The sequence below is a fragment of the Rhipicephalus microplus genome, chromosome 4, assembly GCF_043290135.1.
Source record: "Rhipicephalus microplus isolate Deutch F79 chromosome 4, USDA_Rmic, whole genome shotgun sequence".
NCBI classification, from domain to species: Eukaryota; Metazoa; Arthropoda; class Arachnida; order Ixodida; family Ixodidae; genus Rhipicephalus; species Rhipicephalus microplus.
The window spans coordinates 26488137-26505361 of NC_134703.1; the positions used below are offsets into that span (position 1 = coordinate 26488137).

The window sequence follows — 17225 nt, forward strand, 5'->3', positions numbered from 1 at the left end:
ATTAAAAATAGAAGCATAATACTAAAAGTGCGGCGTCACTTGTGTTAGTATTTAGAATGTCACAAGTAACCTAATCCGGCATTATCCTGCATAAACCAAAAGCTCAAAACTCCGCCTAAAAAATGAAATGTCTAAAGCCCAATTAGGGCACCTCATGAAGGTACAACGTTACTTGAACATTGCAATTTTACGACAGGATCTTCTTAAATGTTTGACGATATTGCCCGGTTGTGAATATGACTAACTAAGGAGTCGCTAAACAATAAGCCCAAATTGTAGTTTTTTGCATGCATCAGTCATACGCACCCCTCTGGGAGTGTAGCTTTCAGTCAAAACTGTTTCGTACTACCAAAGTCTATTGTCACGCGGTCGGTGGTGACAAGGATAAGGTTGACCCGCCGCGGTGGTCTAGTGGCTAAGGTACTAGGCTGCTGACCCGCAGGCCATGGATCGAATTCGGGCTGTGATGGCTGCATTTTCAATGGAGGCGAAAACGCTGTAGGCCCGTGTGCTCAGATTTTGGTGCTCGTTAAAGAACCCCAGGTGGTCGCAATTCCCGGAGCTCTCCACTACGACGTCTCTCATAGTCATATGGTGGTTTTAGGACGTTACACGCGACATGTCAATCAAATCAAGGATTAGGTTAACATTATAGAGAACTAACTTTGCATTTAGCCATTCTAAATGAGGATTCAATGCTTACATTTCTAACGTAATGTCGTCCTCTGATAGGTGTCTCCTGGTCGCTATACCCCTGCGAAGCGTTGGGCGCGTAGCGCTGTGCATACGTTGGCCAGGCACCCAAGGTCGATGATGTAAGATTAGGACCGGCGTATTTTCTCGACCTCTAGATCGCTAACTCACTTGCATTTGCCATCGCGATTCCCAATCACGACGTCACGGAAGGTCACAACGGGCCGCTGAACCAGTTTAGAAGCGTTGCATAGGTTCGATGTTATGACAATCAAACTTTCAGTCTCTCCTCTGTTCAGCGGTTCAGTCGCAGCAGCTAAGCAGAGAAGTTTCGTTTCCTGCGGTGTGCTTGTGCCGCCGCACGTTGGGCATGCGAGTATACTAGTCAGAAATCGCGTAGAAGGGCTGATTTCGGAGTACGGGTTGTGCGTACGTAGCTTATAGCGCGCTTGGTGCGTTACGCTTGCTCGCAGTATATAGGCAGACAGAAAAGAAAACAGTGGCATCAGCAATTATGCCGATCTCCTGTCGAATGTTATTGATTCTCGCTGCACATATTTTTCAGCTATGTTCTTGCGCCGATGCTAGTGAACGTCCCGTGGTTAAAACTGATGACGGAGTCGTCCAAGGCATCCGGATGGATGCGGGTGGTGAAAAAGTGGACGCTTTTCTCGGTGTGCCCTACGCCACGCCTCCAGTGTATGAGCTGCGCTTCGAGAAGCCGCTGCCAGCCAAGCCATGGAAAGGCATATACAACGCAAGCAGGAAGCCTACACCATGCATGCAGAGCGACTTTCCGATCTACGAGGACATCGTACTAGACTACACCCATTCCAGCGAGGATTGCCTCTACTACAATGTGTGGCGACCGACTCGCAGCTGCCCCAACGACTCGGATACGTGCGACGCCAAGCTTCCCGTTATGGTATTCATTCACGGCGGCGGATTTCAATTTGGGGACTCCTCTCTCTTCCTGTACGACCTCGGCCACTTAGCGGTGAGAACCAACATCGTGACCGTTAGTTTCAACTACAGGCTCAACATCTTCGGCTTCCTGACGACGGAAACGGCCGATATGCCCGGAAACATGGGTATGTGGGATCAAGTGCTTTTTCTCAAATGGGTCAACAAAAATATCGCTTACTTCGGCGGCGACCCCAGTGAAGTCACGGTGGCGGGTCACAGTGCGGGGGGTGTCTCCGCCGGACTACTGGCTGCATCGCCCGTCACCAAAGGGCTGTTCAAGCGAATTATCATGCAGAGTGGAACGCCTCTTACACTGCTTGCTGGATCAACTTACTATAGCCCTGACAAGTTCTATGACGTATCACGCTTTCTCGGGTGCCATAATGGCGCGGTTCCGAAGAAGGATCTGGACTATTCTAAGACAATAAAGTGTCTTAAGAAGCTGGACGCCCGCAGAGTAATCCGCTCGCTGCTACGCTTGAATTTGGGGCAGCGTGTGTTCTCGCCACAAGAGGGCGACGATTTCTTTCCGTATGACCCCCTGGCGATGGACACGTGGAAGAACATGCACGTCAAGGAAGTTTTCGCTGGCAGTAACCTGAACGAAGGAACGGGCTTCCTAAGCTACATTCTCAAACATCATCACGACCTCAAGGACAACTTGAAAGTGGATTATCGCGCGACCATCACGGCCATGCTGTCCCTCTTTGCGGACGTGCCTCTGGTTACGGGCAAGAAGATGGTAAAGGCTTACTTTGGTGGTTACGAAGTAAAACATGAAGGTCAAAAGGTCGTAGAACTTCTTGCCGAAATGATGGGCGACATCGTTTTCAAGTGCCCGACACACCTCTACTCGGAACTCACGGCGCTCCAAGGAGTGCCATCGTACAGGTACTGTTCATGTTTCTTTAAGTGGGTAATACGATGTTCATAAGAGTAGTTGAGGATGCACATGCTAAGAAGGCTGCATGATGCTCAATGTATGTTTCCTTTTTTCCCCTCCCCACGAGATGCGCTTAAAGTACCAAAATGCTCACTTAAGCGAGTTTATCAGCGACTATATTTGTGTCTATAGATATGGAGCATTCCGAAAACTTCTTATTAAGTCACACACGTTCCTAATGATTCATCTGTTGTGTATAATACAAAAAAACGAGCCTATTGGATAGTTTTCATTCCTGACATTGGCACGCGGATGGGGGCCTGTTTTTTGATAAATTTTTTTTGTTGTTCAATGAAGAATCGTACTCCTAATGACTGGAACTAAAATTGAATGCGTCTGAATTTTATATAATTTGCCCGCACTGTCAGACTCTACAGTGTAAAAAAAAGAAACACAGCATACAAATAAATGCACTTAACGACACTTCCCTGCAACTTCACGGGAGTCCCAGGACGTAAGTTTACCCTCGGTCACTAAGCGAGGTAACATTCCCCGTTCGTTCATTGAGATCCAGGCTGCGCAGAAATTCAAAAAAGAAAATTTTAGCAGTTTACTGAATAGCGTGAGTGCACGTGGATGTGAGTAAGCGTATTTGCCTACACAAAAACAAATCTGCAGCAAAATCAGTTGACGTGATAGGGGAGAAATCAGACTACTGTTTTATCCACGTTGTTAGAAGATTAAGGGCCCTCGAAAGACTCAATTTCTTGGTAGCTTCAGTAATACTAAATCATAAATAAGAATGCCGATTGATTGTTTTCAACAATTTAACGTCCCAAAATAAGTGAGAATATCATAGGATTTGTTGTGGAAGGCTCCGAATAATTTAGATCCCCCGTTTTACGCTAATGTGCAATCGCAACGCACAGTATGCAAATCTCTATCCTTTCACGTTCACAAAAATGATACCACCACCGATGGAATCGAATCATCGTCTCATGACCCTGCAGCCGAGCACTTTCATATCTACTAGCGCATTTTGCAGCCGTGCAAAATGCGCTAGTAGATCCATCCAGGCGAAAAAAAGAAAGAAAAGAAAACGTGTTTATGCCTTGTGCATTGCTTTGTAACATGCTTCTTACTATTAAGATGCCATATTAACAAGAACAAGCCTGAAACTTCATACTTATTTTGGGCAATGAATACTTTTTCCCAGTTTTAATATCAAGTGATATAATGTTGTCTCATAATTTACATCGAAGCTCTATATAAAGCTCGTGTTCAGCGTATTTCTTCTGAGCATCTACAAAAAAAAAAAACGCCAGAGTTTCTCTGCCAGGGCGAAAAAATGAATGCGATAGAAATAAATTACAATGTCACACAAAGCAGGTGAAGTAGCTTCATACTTGCAGCGCGCTTCTGAAGCAAAAAGAAGGGCGCTCGAAAAAAAAAAAAAAGCGCGCAGGTACACACAGGACAAGCGTGAACTAACAACTGTCGCAGTTATCTCTTTGTGTTTGAGCAGCGGGCTGCAAGTGTCGACAGAGCAGAACCAGACACCCTTAGATGTTTTTTTTTATTCTAAATTGTGGCACACGGAGTGACTTGTCTGTGTCTTTTTCCGCGTGGTCGCGTCTGACGCAAGGTGTTTCTGGTATTTTTTTTTTCAACATTACGAGTGGGTATACGGAAAGTTCTCACTTTTTCGTGCCCGGCTCAAAGGCAGCTTTGAAATGTAAGAAAAATATAGGAGCGTTGCGTGATAGAAAACAGGCTCGAGCTCCTTTGAGATATACGTACCATCAGCGGCAAGCAGTTGATATAAATAGCGACCTGTTATTACGCTGGCCCATGCATGGCGCGTGGTTGAGTTTTTCTAACGCAGCACACTGCGGAGTGAAGGGGTGTCACTAATTCGAATTTCCGGTTTGGGGTTCAAAATATTTCCTCCTGATATATATGTATGAATTATGCGAATGCTGCCTCTCATCACCGGTCCACTAAGTGTGAATAAAGGGATGCACAGGCGGCTAACACTTCAGATCGCTCAAGAAATACCAATCACTTGCGGCAAAGAAGCAAACATGACGTGCGTCGCCAAACAGAAAATCCGCAATGACCCAAGTACCCTGCTGCTCAAGCGGAGATTTCAAAGCAGCGTGGGTTTAATTTACGAGAGATATGTTAGATACACTTTTAGGATTTGTGCGCTGAGTGTGTTCCGCTATGAATATGAATTCTGCGTCGCCTATAAGTCATGTACTAAACAGCCTTCACATTAATCTTTACAGATAGGAATGGCTTGAGTTCCATTTTTCATTTGGAGCTCGTGCCAACTTATGCACAGAAACCTGAGCCGGTATTCAGTATTTCACCCTGACCTATTCTGACAAGCGAAGGGTAGGTTAGGATGATAAGCTTCATTTCAATCATACCAGGGTCATGATGATATCGCTCTCACAGTTTGGCACTACTCAAAACTAGAGCGAATTTTTTTATCTGTGTCCTTGTGCATTGTCAAAGTGAACTGCGTGGCTCATAAAATCCGCTGTCATAAACCATTGGTTGTCTGATTCTGGATACATCATGTTCAGCACTGGATTCTGTAGTTAGAAAGGTTGATTTTTTTTTGTAATGCAAGTTGTTGCGATATGTCTTTTTGTTACTTGATCTTTCCAATGAAAAAAAAATTGTTGCGTTCCTTCTCATAAGCATGTTTCTCCGTGCTTATATTGCTTGACGCTTATTTACGCTGTTGATAAGGCTGTTGTCGCATCGCTGTACAATTTGATCTTGTTTTTTATTATGTGCACCACAGTCGGCTGTAAACTCCTTAAAATGAAAGTTTGGGGGCCATGCCTAGTCACGTTGCCTATATCAGCCTCCCCGATCTTGACGAAAAATAAACAAAATAGTGCTAATGCTCCTATTATACAAATAGTAATAATAATAATAATAATAATAATAATAATAATAATAATAATAATAATAATAATAATAATATCATAATATTCATGCCCCGACATCTCTTTTGTTTGTCCTGACAAGTTCCCTTCACCACTTAATGGAAATTTATCGGTATATGCCTAATTTACAAGCTACAGCAGTCATTTTAACCAATCTTCTAGATTTACTTTCAAGAGAGGTGACTACTCGGGCTTTTGACGCGATAGCGTTAAAAAGCTCGTTTTGCAATAATTTCGGTGTCGGCATCAGCGTCGTTGGTTGTGAGCGAAAAATTATCCCTTTTGCATGACCAAAAATTGAGTAGGACACATACTAAATGAGCAATAAAAATCCTGGGTATGCGTGGGGATAGAACCAGGTCGTGTGCGTGCAAGCACTTGTTCTACACCATACGACCATGCGCCTGCTTGTGAATACAGTGAAAAGCACTTCCTCTGCTTTGAAATGCAGTGAAAGCAACTTTCAGGCTTTGAAGCAAACGAGTCCTGCACACGTGCTTCACAATATAAGATGAAATATTGCCGTCATAAAGCGTGGTAAAAGCGGACATTGTTATTAGGCGTCAGAACATCACAATACTTTTATGGTATAAAATAGTCGTTCACATAAAAGGCACACACACACCTTCACCCTTAAGGCCACGCAGTGGGTGCATAGCAAGTTCGAAAAGAATTCATACACCAACTGTTTGAAGTGCGCACTAGGAACAAAATATCGCTGTCGCGTTCAACTTTTAAAAGCGAAGCTTAAGGGCTCGCCAATTTTATCATTACTTCAAAGTTGTTGATTGGACACTGGTTACTGACAAACCAAATGTTGATAACCACGTTCGGCAGTGTACGGAGCTTGTATTAAACAGCATGCGTAAGTTTATTCCAAATTATAAGCTAAACATTGCGAATAGCCCCACTGGTTCTCATCTGAACTTATTAGTGCACTGAAGCGTAAAGATCACGCGCACAAGAAGGCTAAATGTTATGCATTGAGCCAGTTTAAGGAAGAGTTAAGCTCTTACAGAACTGTCGCTAAACGTCTACATAAACGGGACCACGGTTCATATATTGCATTAATAAAAAAATCCTTATGGCAGGACAGCTGAGCTTTAGAAGTAGTCCTTCAGGCTACTGGATTCAGATGGTGTCGAAGTGCATGCCGCTGCTGACTGTTTTGCCATGCATTTTTCAGCCGTTTATAAGCCTTAAGATTCTATTGGTCTCAAATAGCACATCAGCACAAGGCACTTAGCACATCTAGTGGTCTGTCGCTGCATGAAAAGCTCATCTGTTCATGCATTAGGCGCCTGAAATTGTCCTTATCGTGTGGCCCAGATGGCATCTCTTCCACAATACTAATTTCTTATCATAATATACTTGCCCCAGAAGTGACTGCAATATTTAACAACTGTCTGAACACTTCCACATTTCCCAGCTTGGGGAAAACTGCACGTGTTTTTGTTTTGGTATTTAAGTCCGACTGCAAATCTTGTGTTTCTATATATCGCACGATTTCTCTATACTGCGTGCCACATCGAAGATGTTTGAGCCGGCTCTTAACAACATATTATATGTGAGTGTTAAAACTCGTTGATTTCTAATTAACAAAAGGTTTTTTTTTTCATGGCTGCTCAACTACCAAAAATCGTGCTAGTGTGATGACGCAAATCTCCCCACCTATTTCTCAGAGAGGACAGATTGACGTAGTGTACTGAGGTCTGAGCAAGTCTTTGACTTAGCCACCCCCTCACTCGCTTTGGTGAAACTTGCAAACTTTGATTTTGGCTCGTCTGTTGTAAATCTCCTGCGCAGCTATCTTTTCAATAGATCTTGTTATGTTTCCGTAAATGGCCAAGCGCCTTCTTTGTGAAAAGTGACTAGTAGAGTCCCTCAAGTGTCAGTACTAGGCCCACTTTTAATTTTAATTTGCGCTAACAACGTTTCTTCTGCAACTTGTTATCCTTCTTTTCTCTTGTATGCGGATGACATTAAAGATATTTAAAGAAATTCATACATTTAGTGACTGTCGCTTGCTGCAGTCAGATTTGTGTTCCTTTTCCGAACGGTGTGACAACAGTGACCTTTCTCTGAATACTTGAAAGGCCAAATTGATGAGTATATCTCGCAAAACATACATCGTGTCATTTTCGTACTCTGTCAATACCTTGTTGTTACGTACGATTAATGAATTCAGTGATCTTGGTGTTCCTTTGGATAGCAAGCTAAGTTTTTCTGCTCGCACTAAATGTGCTGCCATGCATGGACTACGTTCTTTCGGCTGTATTTGCAGAGTATCTTGAGAATTAAGTTTTCCTACAACCTTCCACAAATTGTACACTGCAGTATGTCTTGAATATGCATCTGTGATTTATATTGAAATTACATTGCTAAATTTGGCAGTGACGCCATTGAGCGAGTCCAGAAAAAATTCATAAGCATTTACAACCGTAGTTTCACTAGAAATGCTTCTGGATCTCATTCCAACACTGCCAAATTATTATGATTGACATTACTTCACTGCCGACTAAATCGCGTTGACTTGTTTCTTAACAAACGAGTTCATGGTATTACGGATATCCTGCTCTTTGCTTCTCAGTTGTGTAAGTTTCCGAATTCCGCGCAAGTTAACCAGAGACAATCGACCATTTCATGTGCCTGCTATACTTCTTTCCACATTCTACCGTTCACAGAATACAAAGTACCTATTTTGCTAACTTTCATGAGCTTGATGTTTTCACAGTCCACTGACATAGTTGTTATCTCAGCTATGCACTGTCTAAAGATATTTTTTCTTTCAAAACGTACAAATCCTTCCCTTTTTCGTGTTTTAGGAAGGCTTCTTTCTACATAGTTGTGTATATACCCCTTAGTTACTTTTCACGCCCCATTCTGTGCTTGTCTTGTCTTTTCCTTCTTCGCATTTCGCACAGATTTTTGTGTGTGTGACTTTTCACTATTTTTTTTTCTGAAGACTGTCTCTAATTGTTTGAATAATAATATTATTCTTCTTACTATTACTATAACACTACTATTATACGCATTCACGAATTATTATTTGCACTTCTAACCAAAACTTTTTCTCTTTCTTTTTTTTTTGCACCTGCAGGTACCTGTTTGCCTATCGGCCTACGTACAGCATATTCCCAAAATGGTTCGGAGTGGTGCACTCGGAAGAGTTGCCCTTCGCGTTGGGAAGTATGGTCTTCGCCAATGATCCCACGAGAGCGAGCATTGCGACAGAGAGCCTGCCCAGAGGCTTTCTGGGAAGGAGTTACACCACCAACGAGACAGAATTTATGCGACAGATGATGGACATTTGGGGATCATTCGTGGCTACAGGGTAAGTACGGAGCGTCTTGCGCTGCAACTATTTGCCTTGATAACTAAGAAAACGACAGCAACCTCATTAATCTAGGAGAATGTGCGTTTAAAAACTTCGTTTTTTATAAGCTGTAGACGGCAGGTTGAAAATCTAGCTAGTCGTATGAGTTAAATAAGCTACTCGCAACATAAATTGTATATAGTAACAGTTCTCAGAAAAAAAAGTATCTGTTGAGACCGGCTACAACGATGGAAGGTTAAATACTTCGCACAATTCACCCCATTAACAAGACGTAACCTAGTGTTGGTGATGCGTTGACACAAGCGTAAATTCAAGAGGTGCAGTTTTTAAGAACCTATATGCCAGAAAAGTTTAGATAAATAATGGCGATATTTCACTTGGGATTTAAGGGATATGTAATGTAAACTGCTTCGCAAATGCGGTGTGCTAATTTCACGTTACTTGCACACACATTTGATAACTAGGATCCTTATTGACCGCTAAACGAAGTGCTTTTATATTAGTATAAGTTTGTGAATTTTGCTAGAGAATACCGTTGTAACAACAGGTGCATTGATACACAAATCGTTAGCACACTTGCGCAGCTTTACCAAATCATCTCCAAATAAGCGGCTGGACTAACGCTTTAAACTCTTCCCACTTACTACTATGCTATATGAGCGCCTACAAGGTTGACTTGAGACTTAAAATATGTCCGTACAAGAAAAAAAAAAACATTTCGCTTAACGGTCGTAGATATATCGCAAAAAAATTAAACATGCATGAAGAAGTACATGGAAACGTGCACGCAAAAAAAGAGGGGACTTGACCAGAAGTTTAGACGGTGGAAGGTTAGGACATGTTGGTCTAAATGATGAACAAAGTTACATGGGGTTCGGATAGCTGCCGTTTAGTTCGCAAAGTAGCTGGTTGACGCAGAATGAGAGATTGACTCATTTAATTATTATCGTACTTTATGCACAAACCACACAATGGAAACGAAATGTAATGGTGTTCGCCATCTTACAGCAAACCATCGATACCCCTATACGACGTCGAGTGGCCAAGCTACACGAATACAAGGCAAGAAATCGTTCAACTCATGCCTTTCAACTACACCATAAGGCTCGATAAGTCGCAAGAGAAGTGCGAGCTCTACAGGCAATTCATGGTCAGGTGAGTAACTGATCTCCAATACACGTGGTGTGTCATTCCAGGGCAGCGTCCCTCCGGAAGTATGTTTCAAATAATAGTGCATCTACTTGCAAAGTAATGTACGCTTCCCTCCTGGCCGCATTGTAGTATCGGTGTCAAACAAATCCCAACAGCGGCAAAGATAAGATATGGTATGGGGATAGTGAGAATTTATTACAAGGCAGAGAGGTGAGCCTGTTACTTTGCACAGGGGATAAGGGAAGGGGAAAGAAAGAGGGATAAAGGATAATGATGGGAGAAGGAGCAGTAGCTACTTAACCTAGCACCATATTGGTCCAGTCATCACTATAAACAGGCGTGCAGCATTCCGGTTATGCAGAAGTACGCATGTCTTCGGGGATGAACGGATGATGGACACTGTATATCATATCTCGCCGCTGTTTGGGTTTCTATCGACACCGATAGTACACATGCTTGTATGTGTAGTGAGAGAATACAAACAGTGTAACACCACCTGAGCCCAAGTAATTCAATGAGCTGGACTACCCATACGCTACATGAATGAAATAGGAAAATTAAAGTGGCCATGACAGTGATCGAACAATTTGTAGTTTTTGGCGAAAAGTACAAGAAAAGGGTCTACACAGATATGAAAAGTGGGTCATGAAAGAACATTTCAGTGCAAAATAGGTCCTAGAAATCACCAGCTGCAAGTACTGCCCACTACTGGAGACCCACCATTATCATTGTGATATAATAACAGGTTTAGCAGTAAAAGTTGGTGTATACATGCTTCGTTTTCTGATATAATGAACGCATGGTTTGGAGAAAGTTTTGTAACAGCTTATACCCTCTTTCAAGACAATTTCCTACACGTATTGATGAAAGGCCACCGCCAACGGATTGTCTCTAACTCATGACCGGTCCCACGTTGGGCACACGAACGCTACAGTTATGACTTGATATAGCGTTAAAGAACTCACGGAAAGAGCTTAAAAAATAATAAGGTAGCTTCGCACCAGTGGAGCCAAGCCTGAATGAAGGCTGGGGCTCAAGTGTACTTCTTTGTTTCTCTCTTTTCTTCTGTCTGTCTTTCGTTCCCCCCCCCCCCCCAATTTTTCTAACTTCTTTTTCCTTTCTTTATTTCTGTTTATATAGAGTTTTCTTCCCATTTTCCTTCTCTTCCTTTTTCTTTCTGTTTCTATCTGGCTTTTCTTCTTACGGGGTTTTTATCTCCAGTACGCGGAGAGAAGACGATATACGACAGCTCAGGCTGCATTTAAAAAGTGTTCCGCATTTAAAAAGTTCCTGACATGGTCACCCAACAATTGACTGTTTTCGGCGAAAAATGATGAGAGAGGGGGTCGAATACGCATGCACACGTGTGAGAACTGGACTGTGAGAGATTATTTCAGTCCAAAATAAGCCGTAGAAGTCATCGGCTATAAACTCCGCCCACCGCCGGCAAACACCGTTTTGTCACGGCTAGCGTGATGTCACAAGCCGAAGTAGCAGTGTCGTCTTCTGCCACAAAACGGCACTTTCCGCACATGGTCAGTGTTGCGAGTGTTGCTTGCCGCGTGGCCCGCACGTGTCAGTGGGTTGCAAGTATTGCGGTGCGTTACCGGTATCATCACCATTTGCGGCGACGATGTCGTGTACGTTGCGCGTTTAGACTTCAACTCCATCAGCTCAAGCGACGAAGAAAGCATCGAAGACGGTGTGAACCAAGATGCCAACAACCTCGCCGTTGGGGCAGACGTCGCAGACTGCTTTCCAGAATTTTAAGTAGCTTTATCTCAAGCATATCAGGTTGAAAAGCCAGCTTAGGATACGAGAATCGGGATACGCTACATCTGCGAGCGATTGCTATTAAGCGCAATGAAATTGGCAAAGCGGGCAGATTTTTTGCTGGCTAGCATACGTGCATGCATGACTTTCAGTTCTGAACATAATAAATAAGTGGTCGTAGCGACGCTGCACGTTCGGACCGTTGTTTTTTCATCAGTTGTTGCGTGCGGTATATGTAAACAAAAGCCGAAGTGAATGGCATGTCAAAGTGGCGCTAGAGTCGATATACATCTTAGCCGAGTCTTCGCTTGAACTCCGCCGATTTCGTTCAGTACCGGTAAAAAAAAAAAAAAAAAGCTAGCGTGACGCTCAACCATGGCACTGCCTGCGAGGACTTTCAATAAATATTTTTCTGTAGTGGATAACGGCATATTGATTGCACATTCACAGGACACTTTTCGACTTCCAAAATTGCTTGCTGCAAGCACCAGCGCTACATGGATGATGCGGTGGCATTGTTTCAACCACCGGAAGTCATTTAGTTCCAGTGGGAAGTTGAACAACGAAGAAATTTTTGTATTGCAAGCACAGCTGACCACGTAACGCGATAGCCTTCTGGAATGCAGACCACGCAGCAGCTCTCCCGGCAAGTGGTTCGTGACGTCATGGCTAGCGATCGCGCCGATGTTGCCCGACTCTCAGGCCGCTCGCTCGTTCATGAAAATATTCGATTAAAAGTTAACCACTCGACCAAGTTCGCTCAAATTTCACCAGCTTGTCTGTGAACGTACAAGAATCAACCCATACAACACTGATTACGGTTGAGAGTTGGGTGCCAAGACCCCTTTAAAGACACTCGAAGAACGGGAAGAAGAAGACTTCTCTATGGAGCGAGCACGCGCTCAATGTGCTTTAGATGGCTACGCTTTGCCTGCGTTATTCCAAGCGATGACAACATTCGGCAGCATGCGACCCCACATCGGCCCCTTAAGGGTTGAGCACTTAATATTCCGTTGTCGGTGTAATCGTCATTAAAGGCAGACCAACAACTCAGCATTGGGTTTGACCAGAAAAAAGAAAAGAATGCATATAAAATAAGCAATAAAAAGTAAGGGACCCTTAAGCTTCGCCTCTAAGAGTTGAACGCGAAAGTTGAATCCAGCCCCGAGTGCACCCTTCAACTGCTAAATGCATACTTATTCATATGTTTTGTTACATACACATACACGCACACAAACACACTCACAGTAGATTGGATCAGTGCGCGCAATTATTGCCGAATGGGCTCGTGTTTTCGTCGTGACACCTCGCGAACAAAATGCGTTGAAGGGGCCCTGAAACACTTTTTCAAGTAACCATGGAATGAGTTCACTAGAAGAGCTTATTACCTCACGAATTCGACACCGCAAAAACTTTAAGAATCCGACTTTGTGCGAGTGGAGTTACAAATGTTAGTCGCATGCTGCAATGGCATTATCTCCTCTCTCGTCACGACGAAAGCGCTGGAAGCTAAGCAGGGAGGGGTGGAAGGGCAAAGAAGCTACCGCACCTAGTAACCTTGAGCACTTATTTTCTTCGAATGCGCGCCTTTTCAGTGTGATCGCGCACGCACGCGTGGACAAGTAGCGGCCTCCCGCGGCCATCTTAGTGACTTGATTTTTCGGTCAGAGACGCACAGACGATTTTGTCGCTCACATGCAACGGGGCCGATGCCGGTGGCGGGTTTTCTGCGACACGTAACGCTATCGCGTTAATATTTGGTTCGAGTGAGAACGGAACCTAAGCCACTTGCGTGTCAAGCAGGTGTACTGCTACAGAGCTATGATGCTGCTCGGAACTGCTTCGGAAAACAATATACTAGCTGGATGTCATGTATTGAGACAAGTCTCCTTTAAGTATTCAGTATTACGTGGCAGAAGCTTAGATTAACTTCAGGTGTCGAAACACGAGAATTGCGCAACAAGCGGCTATAGTTAAAAGACCCATTCATTACAAAGCTCTCAGACATGTTGAGTCATCGCGTACTGCTTTTGAAGGCGAGATTCAAGCGTTCTCCAAGTCTCCAACTTTTGTTTTATTTCTTTTAAAGAGGCAGCATAAGAAACGAAGACCCTATGAGCCGCTTGTCGTAATAGTATTGACTGCATCTGCAGTATCGCTACTGTCGACTTCTGAGGCTGTGGTATCGTACCTGGGAAATGGATAGGAAAGGGAAAGAATACAACCACCGCTTTGAAGCACGAAGCCACAAGGCTTATTTCTGCAGCTTATTTCGGCAACTAAGACGCTTTTGTTTCTGAGTAATCCGTACGGAGTTACTTGTGTCTTTGTGCTACAAACCAGTGATTGTCTTCTAGCCCATTCCTAACCTGTTGCCCCCTTGTGGGTTTCCGCAAAACTCATTTAAAATACCGGTATAGTACATCTGCTATAATATTTTAGGAATATGCACAATTGGGTAACTACATTTATAAATGCAGTCAATGATTGCAAACACCAATGAACATGAGACTCTAGCCGATACGCTGTAATATTTTTGTTGGCGTCATTAACCAAATTTGGGACAATAATTAAAAAGCAGGAGCAATGAAGTGGTCAGTACCATTGTTACTGAATAATGATTATTTATTTCTTGATTAGTTTCGTTCAACAAAAGGTAAGTTGGTGGTTACCACTTTTGTCTCCTTCATACGTAAATCATATATTTTTTTGTTTATAACTTGTTCAGTATTGAGTTGAGGTTCTCTTCTATGGAAGTTCGCAACACTTTTTTTTTTTTTACTATTAAGAAAGGTTACACTTGTTTACACTTCGTACTTTTCTTGCAGGAAGGGCTCCGGGAAGCAACCTCCTCTGAGGATTGTTTCACCTGGAATTGCTGCTTCCAGCGGCAAATCCACACCTCCAGCCGTGGCAAGCGCAGCGAATCGCCAGACTAGCAAGAATGTTGCCACGTCATTGGCAGCCTGTAGCCTCTTCATCGCCGTGCGACATTCGTTTGCGACACTAGTTTAAAAGAGAGGCGTGAGCATTTACAAATCGCGTGCACTCGTGAACGCAAGGTTCGGAGAACAAGCTCCACAGCTTTGCGACGAAAAGTGTTGCGACGTGAAGCAACCGGAGAATGAACACGATACTGTGGAAGCTGCCTATTTAGCATTCAGATGTGTGGAACTTCGGAGAGGTAACTTCTCTACAGGTAGACAGCGCTCGTGTTCGTCATACTTTCTCTGCCTCAGTCATTCCTCGTATGTATTTCCACAACTCTACGTTTCGAGCTGCTCATCTTTCCCGTGTAACGTCAACCATCATCGCTCTTATTCCACAAAAGCTTCCACGTGATAATGCACGGCGGCACACTTTTAGGAAAGCCCCTTCTTACATAGTTTTCGTGAAGGTAAGGCACCGTACGTTTTGTAAAGATTCGCATTATTTTCCACGGGCAATGCTCGTCGTTATTTCCTTGTACCTTACTACTGCTGCCAGGATCGTTGTGCAACGCATTTATTGCGCAATAATGATGGTGAAGAACTGCCCGATGTTGAGAGTTGTAAGTCTTCATTTGGCGTCACGCCATGGAACGCTTTATATCTCAGTGCAAGACAGGTTTTACATTGCCGATTCTTTCGTTCGTTTTCTTCTGCCCTCCCGTATCCTTTTCACATTTTCATGATGGAGAGTAGCTAATAGGATATATCGCTTGGTTGATCTTGCAGTCATCTTTTTTACATTTATTACTTTCACTTTGATGTTCAAACAGGCAGCTAACAGGATTACGAGTGAAAAGCCCAGCGTTGGTGCTAGCTGGTCATTGTAGCGTGCAGTAAATGGCTGCCATATCCTCTACCAATACTCACTGCGAAGACGGAGCTTGAATTTTAAGTGCCAGAAACCTGCAGGTCAGGTTTCTCACCCAGTGTGCGTCGGTTGCAGGGGGTTTACAGCCACGAAAGTATTCAAAGTCAAAAGGCTCGCCTAAGTGGTTTTGTACTGTCATCTCGTGTTTGTATACTGCGAAAAAGAAAGAACAAAAAACTGAATTTCAAAAAGCTTGCTCAAACCACAGCAAACAAGCTTTAGGCTTTCATTTTCTTTCTGATATTCATGTTCACCTTAAGCATGGTTTTCATATAAACCTCCAAAATTTTGCCATGTTTTCTGATCGAGTAATGCAGTCCTCGAATACGGGCGCATTCTCGTGGCTTTATTCGGTAAGTGCTTCTTGCAAGTGTCCAGTCTCCTCCGGTAACAATACGTCCGTCATCGGGAGCGGCTACAATGTTCTTGTAGGAAACAATTACATCGGAGGAGCCTTTTGTAAATTCATTCTCTGGTACAGTCAGTCTTAAAGACATGGTGTTTTGAATGCTCCCCATTACAGATAATCACCGCTGCGTTCAAATCGTGACAATGTTTAATAAATTAGTAATGCTTGATTACTGGATGGATTGTTCTCGGTTTTCGTGCAAATCAAGACTGTACTTAGGCAGATAGTTCACCACTAGGGAAGTAACATGAGTGCACTCTTCTCGTTTTTAAGGTGTTGAAGTGAAAAAAAAATTCTAAGTTTTCTCTCAGAATGTTCTTGCCTGCAAAAATTTTCGAAAAAATTTTGGCTGTGCATTACAGCTTAGTAGGCTTGATCGCTACGTTTGCTCACTTCTTGCGGCCGAGTCAACTGATAGTCTAAGATTCCGTTTTCATCTGTTTGCCGACTAATAGCAAGTGATTTCAGGAATTTCAATTATATAGGCAACTCCTGTTATCTTCTGCCATATCATGTGAGGACGAAACATTGCATCTGATTTTTGTGTTGACTATGAACAAAATAGAATTATTCACAAGTAAAGCACATGTTCTCGCAAGTTTCTGCGACAAGTCTCATTTATTTACAAATGTCATCTTGAAGGCTACGTGCGATTTACTAAATGCATGGTTTCTATGTACTTAGTTAATGCTGACTTTCTGTATGCACTCTTTATCTCGTAAAGCCTTCTAAAGCTGTTTTGCGCAATGTGACTATTTTATTTCGACAGAAATGCGGTGGAGCTGGCACTCGTGATCATTTTGTTTAGCTGAATCACGTGTAAACGCGTCTTGATGTTTTTATTTTTACATTTTACCACCAATAATAATACATAATAAAGTGGGATTATGTTTCTTGTATCTGGAATATCTAAGTGGAAAGGACAATCCGGCACTACCCACGGCGAGAAATTGATTGGTCGACATGCACATCTAGTAAAAAAGTGCTGTTATTATTACTGCGAGGAAGGATCGACGTTATCTCTGCACATTGAAATAACAACATAGCTAGATGAATACATGAATGAATGAAATTTATTAATGCCCAATAGGTCACGCTAGCCCAACACGGCTGGCATAAATAAATATAACATCGCCTGCGATCTTGGCCTACATACCTGTCAAGCGCCTTTGGATTCCGTATCGCGAA

At 43.1% G+C, this 17225-nt stretch overlaps 1 protein-coding gene across 1 annotated transcript; it reads left to right on the plus strand.

Moving 5' to 3' along the window:
* Positions 1-956: 956 nt before the first annotated feature.
* Positions 957-16936, plus strand: LOC119171771 (acetylcholinesterase-1). The gene is made up of 4 exons (XM_037422606.2): positions 957-2550; positions 8609-8842; positions 9854-10000; positions 14599-16936. The coding sequence occupies exons 1-4, from the start codon at positions 1208-1210 to the stop codon at positions 14783-14785; spliced, it is 1911 nt and encodes a 636-aa protein (XP_037278503.2). The 5' UTR covers positions 957-1207; the 3' UTR covers positions 14786-16936.
* The last annotated feature ends 289 nt before the right edge of the window (positions 16937-17225 follow it).